This window comes from Strongyloides ratti (assembly GCF_001040885.1).
Source record: "Strongyloides ratti genome assembly S_ratti_ED321, chromosome : X".
NCBI classification, from domain to species: Eukaryota; Metazoa; Nematoda; class Chromadorea; order Rhabditida; family Strongyloididae; genus Strongyloides; species Strongyloides ratti.
In genome coordinates this window covers 1,955,143-1,972,476 of record NC_037309.1, presented here as the reverse complement: position 1 = coordinate 1,972,476, position 17,334 = coordinate 1,955,143, and the positions used below count along the sequence as shown (strand labels likewise).

The window sequence follows — 17,334 nt, the reverse complement described above, 5'->3', positions numbered from 1 at the left end:
AGAACAATCTAACAAAAAAAATTATTTTTAAATAATATAAGAAGTAAAATTTTTATTACAAATTAAAAAGAAACATTATTTATAGTTTTAAATAACATTTATATAAATATTAAAATTAGCAGTATATAAACATGAAAACTAACATTATTAAGTCATTCTTTTTTTTTCCTTTTTATTTTACAAATCACACTTTTTATTTCTACAAAATTGTCATTATAATCATGATGTTTTCAATTCAGACGTCATCACATTTAAATATATGATAATTTTTAATTAATAAAAAAAAGCAACTTGTTTATGCTATTACATTTGTAATTTTTAAGAATTATTTATAATGTATAAATATTGTTTAATTAAACGTTTTTCCATGTATATTTTGTTTAAATTGTACTTTTTTTTATATATATATCGAATTTCATTATTTTTCATTTATTTTAGTGATATGAATGATTTTATATTTGATAATTTACTTGATGCTCTTGAACAAAAACATATTGCAAAAAAAATTATTGATCAACTAAAATTATTATGTGATATTAAAAATTTATCAGATAGTTTTACTATAATGAAAAAAATAATAAATAATTATGGAATTACAAGACAATTAACTATATCAATACCAAATAAAATTATATATTTTTTACCATCTGAATTAAGGATTTTTAACAAAGATACAAATTATTTTAGAATGAAACAAATACCAAAAACAAAAAATCTCAGAATACAACATGTTAAAAATTTAGATGAATACTTCACAATGAATTCATTGTTTTTTAAAATTTTAACAATGCAAAAAATAAGTGGAAAAAAGATATCTTTTAATAAACAAGTCTTAAAAATTGCACTGTTAGATAAAAAGTATTTTCAAATGATACCAATAATATATTCAGAATTTTATGTATTGCCAAATTTTTTTCAAGATACTGATGTCTATTATATGGCTTCAAAACTAGCAAAGTACTATGACTTTTTATTTGAAAAATATGTTGATGCTTATATATTACATATTAAATATGTTAATGACACTCATAAATTTGGAATGTTATTTTATACATTTGAACAAATGAAAAATTCAAAAGTTAAAACAATAAAGAAAATTAACTTTTTTGATATGTTAAAATTTATTGATGTATATCAAGGAAATGATTTTAAATTTTTTTCTCATTTAAAAAATTTAGAAAATATAGAATTTGAATTTTTAACTTATAATATTGGATCATTAAGAATAGAAAGTGTTCAAAAGGTTATACCAATTTTTGAAGATATAAAAAAAATTAAAATTTGTAATATTATATTAAACGGAAGTCAATGTCATTATATACTTCCATATTTAAATGAAACTATCAAAATAGCATCAGATATTGGTTTAAAAGTAAAACTTAAAGATGGATTATTATATCATAATACATTTATATCAGAAGGGGTTTTTCCATCATATACTATTCCTGTTGACCATATAATATTTTATAAAGTACGGCTTCACAATGTAACTCAATGCAAATATCTTTTACCATCTATTCAACGATTAACAAAATTAGAAACATTAGATATTATTATATATTCTAATCAGTATAGTGATTTTTTAAATATTAATTTATCTCAGAATGAATTAATTTATAATTTTAATATTATTTTTTATTTTAAAAAAATAATTAATATTCCGCTTTTCAAGTATTTAAGCTTAAGAATAACAAATCCATTTATTGGAAGTGAATATTTAAAACGTTCAGAAGAAGCTGAAAATAATCTAACATATTATTTTATAAGAATAATTCCCTCATCATTAATTTTTTTATCATTAAATTCAGTACAAAATTTTACCAAGAAAATGGCATATGTAATTGGTAAAAGGGCACCTCAACTTGAATATTTATATTTATCAGTAAAGAATACATTATATAGAAAATGCTTGTTAAATTTTCCAATGTTAAAATATTTTGCTTTTGAATCATATTTTGAGGTTGAGATACCAAATACTGTTGAAGTTGTTGTTTATTTACCACCTTTCACTATAGAATATCAAGAAAATATTAATTTTAGTAACAAATTCGATAATACTTTACCAAGTGATTGTGTTAATGTTATATCTTATTTAAAAAATTTGTTTAATCATTGTTATACATATTTTTATAACAAAAATTTAACTTATTTTATATTTTTTAATAACTTTGACTATTGGAAGAATCATCAAAAATTATTCATGTTTGCAACACTTAAATATGACAATGTACATTATCAGTAGATAATCTTGGTGTTAAAATATTTTTAAATTATTACTAACTTATTTACTTTTATAATATTTGTTTTTACAATAATAAATAATTTTTTTATCTAAATTAAAAGGTTGTTTATCATATAACGAATATAATACTTTTCAGTTTTTTATATAACTTTTTTAAACATTATTATAAAAAAAGAAAAATTTTTAAACTGATAATGAACTTAAACATAAAGTTTTTTAAAAATATTTTTTTTAATTTAATTAATTATAATAATAAATTAACAATTACAAATGTGTTGATTCAGTAAAAGAATGTTTGGAAAAACCCAAAGGTATATTCTAGAGTTCATCGAAGACCATGGAGATTTGATTAGCATACGTTATTACATGTGTATTGGTTTCATTAGACTAATAACAAAATAGAACCCACTACATAAACTATAATTTTGACAATATACAAATGTGGTAAATGTTTTTTAATAATCATAATAAGAAGAGTAACAAAAACTAAAGTAATTGATTAAATTTATCAGTTTTTAGTTATTCATTTCAAATGTCAACTTCTCTTTTTTTCCTATAATTTTATAGTTGATTTATTCTCTGCTTCATAGTATTATCTTTTCTTGAAATAGACATTACATTACAAAACATTAAGAAATAGTAGGGAATCAAAAATATTACAAATTTTGACAACAAGTAGAGAATTAATGATATCTTAAAGATTCGTATTATTAAAGATATTAAAATGGCATATTTATTATTTTATAACTTGTCATTTGATAAAAAAATTTCTCACCAAACAATTACCGTTTCTTTTAATCATCAATTTTTAAATTATTATTTCTAGGAAAAAGTATTATATAGAGTTTCTAATGAAGTAATGATATATATACTTACTAAATAGAGTTTAATACAAACTCTATATTTAACTGAGGTTAATGATTATACAATCATACATATGTTAAATCTAAAAAACTTTATTAATTATTCTACTGGGACTTAGCACTCCCAGAAATTATTTATCCAAAACGAAGCTTTTACTACAAATACTATATAAAAAGTATATCCAATTAAATCTTATCAGGGACAAAAAGAATAGAAAGTAGTAAATAAAACGTTTTTTACCTATAAATTTTGTTAGATAAGAATTCGCTATTAAAAAAAATATTACAATAATTAATTTTAATGATACAAAAGTAATTATTAAACAATATCAAAATATTTTGTTTAATAATTATATTGATGATACACTCAAAAAAATTTTTATCATAACTTTTAAAACCACAAAAATTGTTTTTAAATTTTTTATAATTAAGATAAACTTTTTTATTTTAAATTTATTATATGTTGGAAGAAAATGTTTATTAATATTATAGCTTTTTCAAAGAAAAATGATGTTTTTTTTTCATTTGTAAAAAAAATATGCTTTCATACTTTTTATTATTATAAAGTGCTATTTTCTTTCTATAAAAGAAATATAATTTTTCATTTTTTGCACATTATTTAAAAAAAAATTGGCTTTATCAAAATTGAATAGTTTCTAGCTTTTTTTTTGTGTGCCGTAAAATATTTTAACTGACACTTTAAAAAAAAGTTGAAGAATTTGACCTTATTGATATTGTTATCATGAAGTAATTATCTGAGGAATACAGGAACAGTGAAGAGATGTTTTTAATGTAATTTATTAAGTCTTATTTTGTTATCATACTGCTTTTGGTTAATATATTTTGTATCTTAAAAACCTAATTACGAAATTAAAAATTACAGATTTGTTAGATAATAGATACTCTGTATTTTTGAAGAATTATGAAAGTATGCACTTAAAATTTTTTTTTTCAATTTAAAAATTAAATAATTCAATTATAAATTTTTTTTTTCTGAAAACAATTTTTCTTTTGCAAAATTGACATAACATATCATTAGCAATAATTTTTTTAGAGATATAAGAATGTAAAATTTTGTATTTATTTAAAATTCAGTTATAAAAGTTATTAGAAAAACCAAATTTGTTAAAATATTATTATCCAACAGTTTAATTACATAAAAAAATTACAATATACGTTCTGGTGTTGCAATAATTAAGGAAGAATATAATATGAAAATATATTTGTTAAAATTGTATTCAAGAAAAACAAGTAATCTAATTTGATTTAATTTTTTATATGTTGATTATTTTAATTTAAAGATTCAAATTTTATTCTTTTATATAAAGTAAAGTTTTTTTGTTATGAGTTTTTCTACTTTTATAAAAAATCTTTCTTTTTTTACACCCATAATTAAATTAAATCAAATGTCTTTGTGTTTTAATAGTTTTTCAGTTTACTTTAAAATCATTCATATTCATAAATACTATTGCAAAAAAACACATGTAACAATTATATTATTAGCTGTAAATATGTCACCAGACATTTCATTTATATTTTTTAAGCCGAATTATAATAATATTTACCTAATTTAGTAAAATAATGATTAATAAAATTATTTTATTATCATAATTATATAAGAAAATAAACATCAAAAACTATATCTTGTTTTACAAAGTATCCGTGAACAAAAAAAAATTATAAAAAACAAAGTTGACATCAAACATTAAATAAAGAAACTTTTTTCTTTTAATTTTTGAATTAATTTTAAATTATTAAAATATTAATCAATTTTATTATCATTTATATATACTTATATATTAATCTTTTATAGAAAACATAAAAACTTTTTTACCATGCAGAAATATATATATCTACACATTTTTTTATGGAATTTATATAAGTAAATCTAAGTTTACTGATAAATACTTTTTTTTTATTTTTAAATAATTATTTTAAATTTTCGATAAACAAAATAATAATAATCATGTTTTTTCTACCATATGACATTTATGTTAGTAGAAAGTGTAATATATATTTCATAAAACAGATTATACTGTTAAAAAAAGGTGTAAATTAAATGATTAATTAAGTATCATAAAAGGATATATTTATAAATATTGATAATTTTAATGTTATTGCAATTAAATTATGAAAAAGTTTAAAAAACATGTATTCATTAAAATATATTTAGAAATAACTGAATAATTTTTAAAATCCTTTAAGTCTTTTTGTAGTTGATTGATACTAGTTGAAAAACAAAACAAGTGGTTATTAATTTTATAATAAAAAATCTTCTTTAAAATAATTATTCACAAAACATTTTCAATTAATTGTATTTCAACAATCTTAAATGTTATAAAATATTAAGCAATATATATGCTCTAATATAATGTGTTATAATTATACTTGAAAGTCAATTTTATTTATTATTTAATACTAATAAACAAATTTTTATGATAGTAATGATAAAAATTTCAAATTCATAAACACTACTTATTTTCTCATTTTAATATTTTATAGCAAAATAACTTATACTCAAATATTTTTTTTATCCAAAGAACATTTTATTTTTATTCACTATTAACTTTGCAATGATATATTAAATTTCACTAATTGAATTTTATCTTATTTTTCAAAAGTGTTTTATAACATTTCAGTAAATTTAATTATTATTATTCTTCTTTTTCTTTTGAAAACAACGAAGAAAAATATACTTTTTATTAAAAGTGAATAGTCTTAGCTTATAGAAAAAAAATATATCTAAACATCATTTAATATTTAACGGTTTAATATTATTATTTGTATACTTTGTGTTTTGATAACAAAAAAATAATTTACTTTGTGTTGGCGAAAAACACAATTTTTACAGAAATAATAAAAAATACTAGTAAATCCGAAAATTATGAAATTGCTATACATTCTAACTTTTATGATAACAAGAAATACTATCTTTTGAAATTGATTTTTATGGATTTTTTTTTTCAAGATTAATAACAAATAAAAATTTGGTGTTACAATTATCGCTTTATATACTTATAAATCTAACAATTAAAGGATTGTAAATTTGATAATAATAATAATATTCATTCAAATTTTACAAAATATCTACATAAAAATAAAAAATTAAGTAATAAAAATTTAATCTATCGTTGCATGATTTATTATAGATAAGAACAAATAAGTTCATGAGATATAAAAGTTATAATCAAATAAAAGTAATCCTTCTTAAACCAATATTCTAATTATTTGATAATATTTGTAAATCTTAAACTGTTTTATTATATATTTAAAACAATACACAACTTTAAATGAATATTTGATAAAATAAAATTTAACTTACTATTAAAATAATTTTTTTCATCTTATCAATATATATTATCTTTAAAAAATTATACCTTTAAAATATAATCAATTATAAACATTTATAAAAGTAGTTACATATAAAAAGTTATTCAATATATGATAATGAACCCTAAATTTTATCATTTTATTAAAATTGATCAACAACATAAAAAACTATATAAATATATGATCTAGATAATATTCATAAAATATGTTACATGTAAAATAAGCAACATAATTTCATATTAATTTAAATGATTAATGTAAAAACTTTTATATTTTTATTAATTTTAAATTATTTCTTTGTTTTTAAATAGTGATATAAACAAAATAACATAATTATAAAACAAAATTTAATTATTAAACTTGTGAATCATTTTTTAGATATTAATTTTTTTCATATCTTTTAATTTTTTTATTAAATTTTTTATATATTATTTAAACAAATATATTTTACAAACTGTATAATATTGAAAATTGTTTTACACAAAATTAATCATTGTTTTAGACAAGTTTATTTCAATAAAAATTAAAATACTGTATAAAATGCCAAATGATTCTGAAAAAAAAAGGATAATTGATCGTATTCAAGCAATTACTTTTTATAAAGTAAAAAATGAGGGTATTTAATTTATTACAATTGACTGGATTGCAAAAAAATTAAAAAGATCACGTGATTGGGTTAAAAAAACATGGAAGAAAAATCCATTAGATTGTTTTACAGATTTTTCTAATCGTGGTAGACCATCTATATTAACACAAGATTCTAGAGAAATTATACAACAAAGTCTTCAAAAACAAAATAAAAGTTGTAGAGAATTATCAAAAGAAATTTTAATTAAAAACAATATTTCAATTAGTAAAGATACAATTAATAGATTTTTAAAAAAAAATAACAAAGCATCTAAAGTAGTTGATAATTCTTTGAACACACAAATTAATAAAGAAGATATACTATTTTTAGCTATGCAAGTAAAAAGTTTTAATAATAATAATTTTATGCAATTTGTATTCTCTGATGAATTTTTTATTTATATTTTAAAGGAAACCAAAAATAAAAGTGAAAGAATTTGTATAAATGAAATTAATGATATTGATACTTCTAAGAAATTAAAACTAGTACAGAAAAATTCAATATGCATTGGAATTTTTTTAATGTTTACTGGTAAGCGGTTGATGTGGATGATAACTGAAAATGATCAAAAATGGGATGGAGACTTTTTTAGGAATGTTATTTTATTAGAAAATGTTATACCATTTTTAAATAATTCTAATAATGTTTTTAATAAAAATGAAATAGTTTTTGTTCATGACCGTTCTTCTTGGATGAAAGCTAATGCTACTCAATATTTTTTGAAAAATCACAATATAAACTTTTGGGGTAATGATACATGGCCAGAAGATAGTCCTGATTTAAATCCAGCTAAAACATTTAGAGAAATACTTAAAAACAAAATGGAATTATTAATTAATAAAGGGGAAAAATTTTGTCAAAATTCAATTGAAGATTTAAAGATAAGGCTAAAAAAGGTACTAAAAGAACTTGAATATGATCAAATTTTATTTCAAAATCTTCTTCTTTCAATGTCAGAACTTTTTAGACAAATCCGAGAAAATAATGATGGTATAACTATTTAATTGAACAAATTCATTTTTTAATAAAACATTTCATATTTTAAACTTTTTACAAAGTTATCAAAGTGATATATTTGAAATTAATGGCATATGTTAATGATTCAAGTTATCATTCATTCATATCTAAAAATAGTTAAACATTACGATAATATTTTATGCCTTTTTTTGCAGTAATATATTTATTTTTCTAATATCACACAAATCAAACATCATATTTGATATTTATATATAATGCAATATTTAAATAATTCGCAAAAAAATTTGACAATTCATTTTCACATAAATTATTCAGAAAACAAATATTATAATCAAAAAATTTTGTGACATTATACAATAATCTTTTAATTTTAAATAAATCTTCACTTTTATGTTTTAGTATTTTATACTTTATAGGAAGTATTATAAATTTTAATTTATTTTTAAAAATAAATCAAAAAAAGATTGTTTCATATGAATTACTATCTAGAAAAAAGTTGACATTAACTAAAGTTTTATGAATGATAATACCCAAAAACTAAACACAGTTATAAATAAATAATATTGCCATTTTATAAATATTAAAATACCTAAATTTATTTCAATGAACTCTAATGAATTATTCTTTTGATTTTACTAAGCAATTAATAAAGTTAATTATAAATTTTGATAAAAAATATATAATAGAAAAAAATTAATACAATTTATAAACATTATATCACACAAAAAAGTATAAATTAACTTTTTTAAGAATTTGAACAATTACACAATCCATATTGTTAAAAAAGATATTATCAGAAATAATACATATATTTTTATTTTATGTATAATATTTTATTAAATTTTAAATAATGAAATTATAACTTTATTCCCACAAAAATGTTTAATTTTGAAAAATTAAAATATTTATCAAAAATAAAGCAATAAAAGAAAATAAAAATGTACTTTTGTTTTTGTACTATCTGTACATAAATGATAACTTCAACGTAATTGTGCTTTTTATTTATCCATGAAAATGAATGTTTATAATGCTAAATAATGTAATAAATTTAAAGATTGTTTATCAATTTTAAAATTTTTATGAATACTATTAAATGGAATAGAAGATCTAGAATAATAAAAATACAATTTGGTATTTATATTTTTGAATTTGATTTCAATTAATTAATCCCAAAGTTAAATAAACTTATTGAATGAAATTTAATTTCATATATTTTAAAGAATTATATTTATATTTCATAGGTAAAATGCATTGAATTATAATGATAAACCTTATTTTTATCTACCATTTAGTTAAAAACTTTAAAAAATTTATTAACATAAATAATAAAAGAAATCTTAAAAACTAATAATTTAAAACAAGAAGAGACATTATATTTTAATTATATATATTTATGTATTTTTATGAAATTAATTTGTCATTCTATAAGTTTCTAAATATTATAAATGATATGTAATTTTGACTTTTTAAATTTTTATTTTTTTCAATATAATGTTTTATTATTATTTTATATAATATCTATTTTATTAAATATTTGTCAACTGGAAATATCTATTGTTTTATGAAAAATAATAATATGTATAAAAATTATTTGTTATATTTGGATAACACATTTATTAGTTACATTAGTGATATAATAATGTTAAAATACTTTTATTTCTTTACTTGCTTTACATATTTTTTTAATTTATTCTCAATATTATAAAAATTTGAAAAATAATATACAAATATTTTACTTGCAAAGTTTATTTTAATTTATCAAAATATAATGCAAAGTTAATCTAATAAGATAATTAACTTTTTTAAACCCAAAAAAATAATATTTTATTTATTTCAATACGTTATATGATATAAAAATACTGATAATTCACTCATATTAAATAAAAATGTATGTCATGTTTTAAAAAAATTTTTTTCTATTTGTTAACAACCTGCAATTTTAAAATTTTTTTTTTAACATTTAGTTAGGTATTATAAAGCAATGAATAATAATGTAATATTTATAAATGTAACATAAAACATTTTGACAAAATTAAAAATGTTTAAATTAAAAATTATCACTATTATAATATAGTAAATAAATGTTATTAAAAAATAAAGATTATATCAAAAATTCAATATTAAAATATCATTTTATTAATATTTAATAAAAAAATTGCTAAATAAATATACTTCCAATTATAATAAAATTTAATTAACTTTTTATTTTTTTTTTTTTTTGATAAAATTATTCATTTAAAATTATGTAAATATATATATTTTTATAGTATTAAAATAAATAAAAAAAAAACAATTTATAATTTAAAACATAATAATATATTGCTAACTGTTAAAATATAATAAATTTGAAAGTCACTAAACTTTATAATCACATTTTATATAGAATAAATTCAGTGTCAAAAGAAGGTAGTGGTTGAGCAATTTCTAATTCAGCATGTAATCTCAACGTCATTCCTGATAAACTATTAGTTATCATATTGAGAACCTATTATAATAAATAAATAAATAAAATAAATATTATTAAACTTACAACATCTTCATAGATATAATCACCTTCTTCTTCAAATTTAGATGTAAAATAGTTTTGAATTAAATTTATATTATCCATTAATAATTCAATTTTTACAAACCATTCTCTTAAACAATATTTTTCATTTTTTAATTTTTCCTCAACAATATTCATTATTTTAACATAAAGATCTTTTTGTCGAATAATTTCATAATACAAAAAACTATATGATTCAGCATTTGGTATAAAACTATCACCATGAGTAATAAAAAAGTTTTTGACAATTAAAAGTTTATAAAAAATCATACAATATTTAGAAACTATTTCATCATTGTCTCCTTGTAATTTGGGTGTAATAAATGCGACTAATGATACCATTGTTTGGAAAAATTTTTGCCAATTTGGTAATGTAATAGTAGCACTTCGGATACGTAAAAGAATAAGGTGAAAAATATTAAGAACAAGATTATAATGTTCAAATGGAAATTTTTTCATAATATGTGATAAACTAAATTCTGTTAAAATTTCAACAAGATACTCTATTATAGTTGCATCATTAGCAAAAGAATAATCTATTGAAAATGGTTTATGTTGAAAGTCAGCTCTCATTAATGGTACAATTTGACCAAGTCTTGATTTAACAATAATATTTTGGGCATAGTGATCTTCCATTACTTGATTTATTATATAAAGACAATTATATGCTATCGCTCTACTATTTTTGTTAACTGAAGATTCCCCTTTAAATATACCAAAAATGAAGGATGATAAACATAAAAATTCTAAGAAAAGATTGTTTCCAGTATCATTAATTGGATTTATCATCATAAAAGTTATAAAATCTTTGTTTGATGATATTAACATTTTGGTAAACAAAAACAATTCAACATGAGTAATACATTCTAGAATCAATGAATCAGAATCAAAAACTTTTGAAGTATTAGTATTTGTTGAAAAAATATTAAATAATGGTGAACTTAGTGAATTAAATAAAGTATTTTTTTCATCTAAAATATTTGTTAAACTTATTTTAAATTTTTCAATATATTGTCTTGTTAAATAAATAAGAATTTCTCTAAATCCAAGCATTATCATTTCATCTCCTGTTCTAGATAACATTACAACAAATGGATTCTGTTGTTTTTGAAATGAAAATGATAATATATGACATAAAAGTTTCATACTCCATATTTTACATTCAATACTATAATGTGATTTTTTTCCGATATTATTTTGCAAAGCGCTACTAAAATCAGGTTGTAAAAATACAGGTATTAATCTGTTTTTTTGAATATCACCAGAACTTAAAACAAGACTAACAGCAGTTTTTAATACAATTAATAATATTTCTCTATAATCTTTTTCTTTTTCATCATCCTCAATTTCATTATATTCTTTAAGCATTGATGTTAACTTAACTGAAAAAGCTCCAAAAATAGCAAAACTATAATGATTTGAAATGATTTCCCATCTCTGATTATCAGGATATTTAGATAAAACATATTCAACAATTGTACGTAATGTCTATAAATAAAAAAAATTATTAAAATTTTATTAAAAAAAAATTAAAACTCTTTACCTCACAAGCATTTCTTATATGTACTTTATTTTCACTTATAGCTATAAATTTAATAGCTCTTTCAATTATTCTTTGCGTCACAAAACAATTTTTTTCAAATTTTTCTTCATTACCAAAATTTTCATCTAAAACATTAATAAATTCTTTTTCAGCATGTTTTAAGAGAAAAAATTCAGACCAATTAAATTCTTCCTCAATAACCTTAAAAAAATTTTATCAAATTTTTATAAAAAATATACTTACACTAGGATTATCAAATATCTCTCTATATAATGTAACAATTTTAAGACGAACTTCCATATTACAAAAAAATTTATTATAATACTAAAAATAAAATAGTTAAAATTATCATTTTAATAAAAAAGTTCAACATGGCGTGGTTAAATATAACCTTGCCACGTAGTTTAAATGATTGGAAATGGAGATGCGGCTCAAATAAGCTTTTTTTAAATAATCAAACTGAACAAATATGAATAACATGATAGTAAAATAAATATAAGAATATTATGAATATGTGTTAAATAAATTTTTAAACAATATAAAATTCATATTATTTAAAAATATCATTAAGAAAAAGAATATAAAAATTAAATTTTATAATTTTTCTTTAAAAAATTATTTATATTAAAAAAATAATTAACAATAACTTTGGTAAGATATAATAAAATAATATTTAATTTGTTTATATTTTTAAATTTTTAAACACTAAATATACATACATTCCTGAGATACTTTTCTCTTTGTAATTAATAAAAATATTAAAATATTTTTGACCATCTTTATCACTAAATCCTGATAACTGTATATGATTACATTACAAATCATATGATTTGCTTATCAAAAAAATATTTAATATTATTTTTTTAACTTAAAAAATCTACATATATTGATTTTTAATAAATTCTGATAGCTTGAAATTTATGTTAAAATTTTGCTCAAACAAATTGTATAGTTAATCATAAACATTTTTATTTCAAAGATTATTTTATTTAATCTAATTGATAAAAATTTAATCAAATAATACTAAAAGATTATATGTTACAAAAAAAAAAAAAAAAGAAATTTGTTAATTATGCGTAGAGTGTCAGTATAATGATATAAACAATTTCTTTTGATTCTTTATTATATCTTATGTATATTTATAGTGTATATATTGTTATTATAAAAACACTTTACCAAAAAGAATATTTTTGTTACATTAAAATTTTTTAAGAATAAAAAAATGAATACCTATTTATTGTAATTTGTGTTTTATTAATTATTATAATTTTGTTTATATTTAAGAAACATTTTTTAACATTTAATATATTATAATTATATTTATGAAAAATAAAATTTATTACTTTAATACATTATCACTTTTATTATTAGAATATATTATCCTTTATTTCTACTTAAATATTCTCTAGCTCTTAAGTCTATGTTTTCAATTTTTTTAATATATAATTTATATTATACCACTTAAAGTTAAAATTTATTTTATTATGTTGATATTTATTTTCTAATTTTATACATATAATGTTTATTGAGATAAATAATTTATATTACATATTTAATTTTTTTTTCTAATTTCCTTATGCTTGGGATGTTTTATCAACTAAGATGTTTATTTGTTGAATATAAATTAAAAAAAAGTTTTTATCAAAAAGGCAAAATATAAATAAAATCTTTTTTTTTTTAATAAATGCTATATTCTAAGAATATTTCAATATACTTCTAATTCTAATTAAACTAGTATATATAAAATCATTAAAAAAAAACTAGTTTATATAATTTTATAGATTCCCGTTAATCTTTTATTTATAATCTCTTTATCATTTTTTTTCTACTTTAAGTTTTAACATAATATTATTTATTTACTATAGTTTATAAGGTCAATAAAGATACTTATCACTTATTGAATATAAATGAACAGTTATTAATTTGTATCAATGGCATCCCTTATTAAAAACCAAATAATAAAACATCTTTCAAAGTAAGTTTTCATTGTTATCAAAAATTTTTTTTTACTATATCTTTTTTAGATTTGCACGTAATTTAAAACCTGAACAAATAACATTAGATATTTTAAAGGGAAAAAGTCAATTACGAAATATTGAACTTAATGAAGATGTACTTTCTGATTTATTGGAATTACCACCATGGTTACGTATAACAAAAGCATTTTGTAATTGTGTTGGTGTACAAATACCTTGGACGAGCTTGAAAACTCTTCCAATACACATTATATGTGATGAAATTGTTATAGAAATTGGGTTATCGTCTAAATGTAATGTTCCAACTGGATTTCAAATACCTCAATCAACATCATATGGTTTCATAGAAAAAATAATTGAAGGCATGATGGTATCTGTCAATAATGTTGAAGTAAATTTTTATTTAGATGCTTTTCATGTCGGTTTAACATTACAAAGATTATGTTTAGAGAGTCGAACACCACAGTGGAAACAAACAAATGATTTAAAACAAACGCGTTTTACTGATCATTCAACAAATCAAACAATTTTACATAAACATCTTTCATGGCAATTATTAAGAATTGAAGCTTCTTATATAAAAGAAGAAAGTAATTCTAAAAGAATGAATGCACCATTGAGATTACTTACAATGGGTGGAAGTTGTCGTATTGGTATTAAAAAAAATTATACTGATGGAAGTTTATTAGCTGGAAAAATTCAAATTATTTTAAGTGCCATTTTATGGGTTGGAACATTATCACAAATACGTTCTGTCATATCATTTTCACAGCAAATATTTTCACTTATCCGTACTTATAATGAAGCAAATATTATTCCTGTTAAATTAGTTAATAATACAACTTTATCATCAAATACTAATAAAATACAACCTATAGTTTCTATACCAATGGCTGAAAAATTCAGTAATTTTGATATAAATCAAACATCTTTTCATTTATATATTGAAAAATTTGATATACATTTATGTGATGATAATTCATCATCTTCTGAATTTCCAGAATCATGGGATATACAAAATGGTGCTATTCAAGTAACATTATTAAGAATATCAACAGATTTATATTTAAAACATATGGTTAATAAAGGTCGAAAAAAATGGATTAAATATAATGAAAATAATCCATGTACAGAATGGTGTGATGATATGATAGCTAGAGCTTTTCAAAGATTTTCAAAAGTTTTATCAGAAGATGATTTTTATTCATTAACAAAAGTATGGCAATCATTAACATCAATGAATTTTGTAATACGTATTCATGATATGGTTGTTGAATGTGTTTCTGATGTTAATACAAAAAAAGATGCTATAAAACATATGATTGTTAGTAATGCTGCTGCAAGAAATTTACTACCTGTTGATATGGGAATAATACATTTTGAATATTGTACATATGAATATGGTGAAGATAAAACATTACCACCACCATCACCTAGTGCTTATGTAGCTATTGGACCAATTGAAGCAAAAATTGATCCAAGAACAATAAGATGGTTAGTTTATATTGGTGATCAACTAAAAGAAGTTGTACCAATTGATGAACTTAATAATTTATCATCAGAAACATCACCAGGTGATGAAGTTGTTGTTAGAATAGAAATGATATCAACAAAAATTATTTTAGAACAAAGTTGTTCTCATAATATGGATGAAAGATATCCAAAAGAATTTTTTATTAATATAGATAAAGCAAATATTACAAATTGTAAATTAGAAATTGAATCATTTATAGAAGGTAATTTTAATGATATTGATTATAAAAATATTTATAATCCAAATTGTGAAAAAACTACAAAATTAATAAAACTCATGGAACTTATTAAAGAATTCAATACATTTGAACTTTTTCAACTTCAAAATTGGTATTTTTCATTAAATTCTATGTGGATTGAATCATCATATGGAGAAAATTGTCCACCAACAAATATTATTAATAATCTTCCTGTAGGAGGATTAATTGTTACTGATGACAATATTTTAACACTTTTGATTAATCCAGTTGAAATTCCTGTTATTTCATTAAATCATTTTCAATTTGTTTTTTTTCAATTGTTTATAACAAAAATAACAGATTTAATTGATACAATAGAAGAAGATCAAGAATTCTTTTTTGAAAATGGTACATCTCAAGTACCACCTATATCAATATCATTATTTTTTAATATTAAAAATGCCTTATTACGTTTAATATTGCCTAATACACCAATTCCAACACCATATGATTATAATGGAAAATTATCTGATGATATTGATGAATCACCATCATCTGTCGAAGGAAATAAACTTTTAATGAACGATAATGAATCTCCAACATATGATACAATATTAGTTTCACAAAATGATTCATTTTTACATTCATTAAATACACCATCAAAAATGGCATTACAATCACAAAGTTATGTTGAATTAAGTGTTTTAAATATAAATGAAAATATTCAAGATGGTGTTAGTATTTTAGGTGAAACAGTATCAATTACAACAGACTTGTCAGATGATGAATCATACATTGTTCAACTTCAAGAATCAGAAGAAGAAATATTTAAAGATTCAAATATATGTGTTGCTGAAGAAGCTATTAGTAAAGAAGTAAATATTAAAAATCTTGATATATATGATAAATATATGAATGCAAAATCAAATATTTTATGCGCAAATATTGAAAATTTACAAACATTAATATTATTAAATAACGGTAATGTATTAGTGAAAGGATTTATTAAAAATATAATACTTCATGAAATTTTTGATATTGTGAATGAAGAAATATACAAAATTATTAATATTGATAAAATTAAAAGTGATATTATTGGTAAACAAATATATAATGATGATACATCAAAAATTACTTTCGAATTGGTTGGAATAAAAAAAAATATACCAAAATTAAGTATAAATGTTTTGGATGTTTCTTTAGACTTAACTGATCCAATTTTATCACATTTACCAATGTTTTTTGAAGCAAATATTATACCAAAAAATCCACCATCTATTGAGATAAATGTTAAAAAATCTGTTATTGTCATAAATGTAAGTTTTATTTTATTTAATATTATTTTTAATTTTTTTTTTGTAGGATCCAACAAAAAATTCAACTATAAAATTAAAAGTAAATGATATTGTTATTGAAAAATAACAATATATTTTGAAAATACTTAAATAAATTAATGTTAAAAAATAAAATTATTTAAATTATTTAATACTAAAAAACTAAATTTTTTTTTTTCGTAA

The 17,334-nt window shown here is 19.1% G+C and overlaps 4 protein-coding genes across 4 annotated transcripts; 3 read left to right on the top strand and 1 right to left on the bottom strand.

The window, feature by feature from the left end:
• Nucleotides 1–442: 442 nt before the first annotated feature.
• Nucleotides 443–2,242, top strand: SRAE_X000041800 (Hypothetical protein; the record flags this gene model as incomplete). Its single annotated transcript, XM_024644760.1, has 1 exon — nt 443–2,242. One exon carries the CDS (start codon nt 443–445, stop codon nt 2,240–2,242), a length of 1,800 nt encoding a protein of 599 aa, XP_024510287.1.
• Nucleotides 2,243–6,975: 4,733 nt separating this feature from the next.
• SRAE_X000041700 (Hypothetical protein) lies at nt 6,976–8,067 on the top strand (the record flags this gene model as incomplete). Its single annotated transcript, XM_024644759.1, has 2 exons — nt 6,976–7,038; nt 7,129–8,067. 2 exons carry the CDS (start codon nt 6,976–6,978, stop codon nt 8,065–8,067), a joined length of 1,002 nt encoding a protein of 333 aa, XP_024510286.1.
• A 2,342-nt stretch (nt 8,068–10,409) lies between these two features.
• Nucleotides 10,410–12,429, bottom strand: SRAE_X000041600 (UPF0668 protein C10orf76 homolog; the record flags this gene model as incomplete). Its single annotated transcript, XM_024644758.1, has 4 exons — nt 10,410–10,526; nt 10,572–12,074; nt 12,130–12,330; nt 12,373–12,429. 4 exons carry the CDS (start codon nt 12,427–12,429, stop codon nt 10,410–10,412), a joined length of 1,878 nt encoding a protein of 625 aa, XP_024510285.1.
• A 1,631-nt stretch (nt 12,430–14,060) lies between these two features.
• SRAE_X000041500 (Vacuolar protein sorting-associated protein 13A N-terminal domain-containing protein) lies at nt 14,061–17,239 on the top strand (the record flags this gene model as incomplete). Its single annotated transcript, XM_024644757.1, has 3 exons — nt 14,061–14,104; nt 14,154–17,133; nt 17,180–17,239. The coding sequence occupies 3 exons, from the start codon at nt 14,061–14,063 to the stop codon at nt 17,237–17,239; spliced, it is 3,084 nt and encodes a 1,027-aa protein (XP_024510284.1).
• Between the last annotated feature and the right edge of the window lie 95 nt (nt 17,240–17,334).